This window comes from Etheostoma spectabile, unplaced genomic scaffold (genome assembly GCF_008692095.1).
Source record: "Etheostoma spectabile isolate EspeVRDwgs_2016 unplaced genomic scaffold, UIUC_Espe_1.0 scaffold273, whole genome shotgun sequence".
In the NCBI taxonomy this organism is placed as follows: Eukaryota; Metazoa; Chordata; class Actinopteri; order Perciformes; family Percidae; genus Etheostoma; species Etheostoma spectabile.
Genome location: NW_022605577.1, coordinates 149,848 through 151,861, shown reverse-complemented (window position 1 = coordinate 151,861; position 2,014 = coordinate 149,848). Strand labels below are relative to the sequence as shown.

General features: G+C 41.6%; 1 protein-coding gene across 1 annotated transcript in view; it reads left to right on the top strand.

Annotated features, from left to right (window-relative positions):
- Positions 1–2,014, top strand: part of zgc:92242 (SH2 domain-containing protein 4A) — a 20,207-nt gene that overhangs the window by 17,069 nt on the left and 1,124 nt on the right. Inside the window, exons 4-5 of the mRNA XM_032510900.1 lie at positions 912–1,023; positions 1,138–1,357. Of these exons, the coding sequence (XP_032366791.1) occupies positions 912–1,023; positions 1,138–1,357 (332 nt within the window). The remainder of the gene's footprint in view (positions 1–911; positions 1,024–1,137; positions 1,358–2,014) is intronic.

The following is a 2,014-nucleotide window of genomic DNA, read 5'->3' as shown; positions in this document are numbered from 1 at the left end:
CACACACACACACACACACACACACGCGCACACACACACACATATAGACACACACTGACTCATTTGGGCTTTTTTTGTCATTGACCTAAATGTGATGAGATGGTATAAAAGCAGACTCCGTAGCAACAGTATCCATTTGCTGGATTTTTATGATTGTTTTGCAGCAGTAGGCTGAAGAGAACAAGGTGTGGTTGATTTTTGAATTAGTGTTAAAAAAAAAAAAATGAACTACTTGTTGCTTCAAAAACATAGACATAAAATGAGATCCATCACCTCTACCATGTCCACCCATCACATGGGTTTCAGATTGTCTTTCATGTGCTTTCATTTCTGACGTCCAATGTGTCCATACGTTTTGAATGTCCAGAATGTGCTAATTCCTTTGAATTACTTTTAACATTTAACACTGATAGCTTTGTCTCGGGGCTCATCCACGTGTGTTCTAAACCAACGCGAACATCCGCCTTAAGAAAGCCTTCAGTCCCTTCAACAATTGACATAACTGTGATTGATAAGATCATGGGCCTTGGTCAGCGAGCCGTCTCCTCCTCCTAATTGGATTAGAGAAGTTATTTGCTGTATGACCAACTGGAGGATTGATTGAAAGGTTAGGACGGCTGTCTGTGGGACTAAAAAATGCTATCTTTGTCTACCAGACGTAGATGTAATTTATAAGGGGCTTGGGGGCCCTGTGGTCAAAACTGGCCAGTGTAACTTATCCCAAAAACCTACCAGAATTCCCTTTACATATAGATATTTGCAGACATTGATGCAGAAAAGGCCTAAATTGGTTCAGAAAATGAAGTGTTTGACGTTCAAATTTTCAATTTGGCTTTAAAGTGGAGATCTCAACTACCCCCCCCCCCCCACCCCCTCCAATGTTTAACCCAAACTCACGCCCTTGCTTCCAGAGTCCACGGGGATAATTTGAACTGCGTCCAGTCGGTGGACTCGCTGCCAGGGAAAGAGGCCCAGCAGCTCGACTTGAAGCGAGACATCCAGCTGTCCCTCGCAGATGTTATGGTGAGTTTGTGTGTTTGTTATGCGGGTTTGAAGTGTGGGGAGGGGGGGTTGGGGTAGGATGGATGAAGACTGTATCAGGGTCTTACCATCACACTGTGTCCCGCATGCATTCAGAATGACGCAGCTCCAGCACGCGAGCAGTGGGACGAGGAGGACTCCTGCAGCGCTGATGGCGAGCCAAAGGACCCCGCCGAGGACAGCGACAGCGAATCAGGCTCGTACGACCTCGGCGACTGGACTCCTCTCTACAGGCCCCATTTTAGTAGCCATGGCAACCAGGCACCGCTCAAAGACAAGCTCCCAGACACAGAGAGGGCCAGCGCACAGGACAGAGGTAAGAAAACAAGAGTGGAGGGAAGAGGTGGAGAGAAACCTCATTTATGACTCTATGATTTCCTCATTTCCAGATTCTAATTAGGTAAAACTACAAGTACTACCACATTGTACATATACACCTATTCATACTAAATGAAAGTCCCCAACATTTTAACAGCAAAAGTACTTACAGTACACATCAGAAGAAAGTATAAGACAAGGTAATATGAACTGTAACTGAGGTACTAAATATTAAATACACCAACAATAATACATTTATTAATTTAGCAGGAAAGCCACTTCCACAGTGTTATAATATAAATTTCATTATTGGATTATTATCAGTAATGCCTTAACATGTGCATGTCATATTGCAGGTTGAGGTGGAGCTCATATCTATGGGATAGGGATTTGCTTTTTAATTTGCACCATTGCCTCATATTTGATAATGCATCATCATTTATTTATGAATTATTAATACTTAACCACTTATTTCATTACATTGCAATATTTAAAACTTAATATCTTGATGTCATTACTGTGCAATATTTAATACTCAGGACGTTTGATACACTAATAACTATATTTTTGCATAATGTGAATACAAACCCTTTATATTTCTTATTATGTTATATACAGTATGTATATAGTTGCTCTCAGGAACTGTGCACCATAT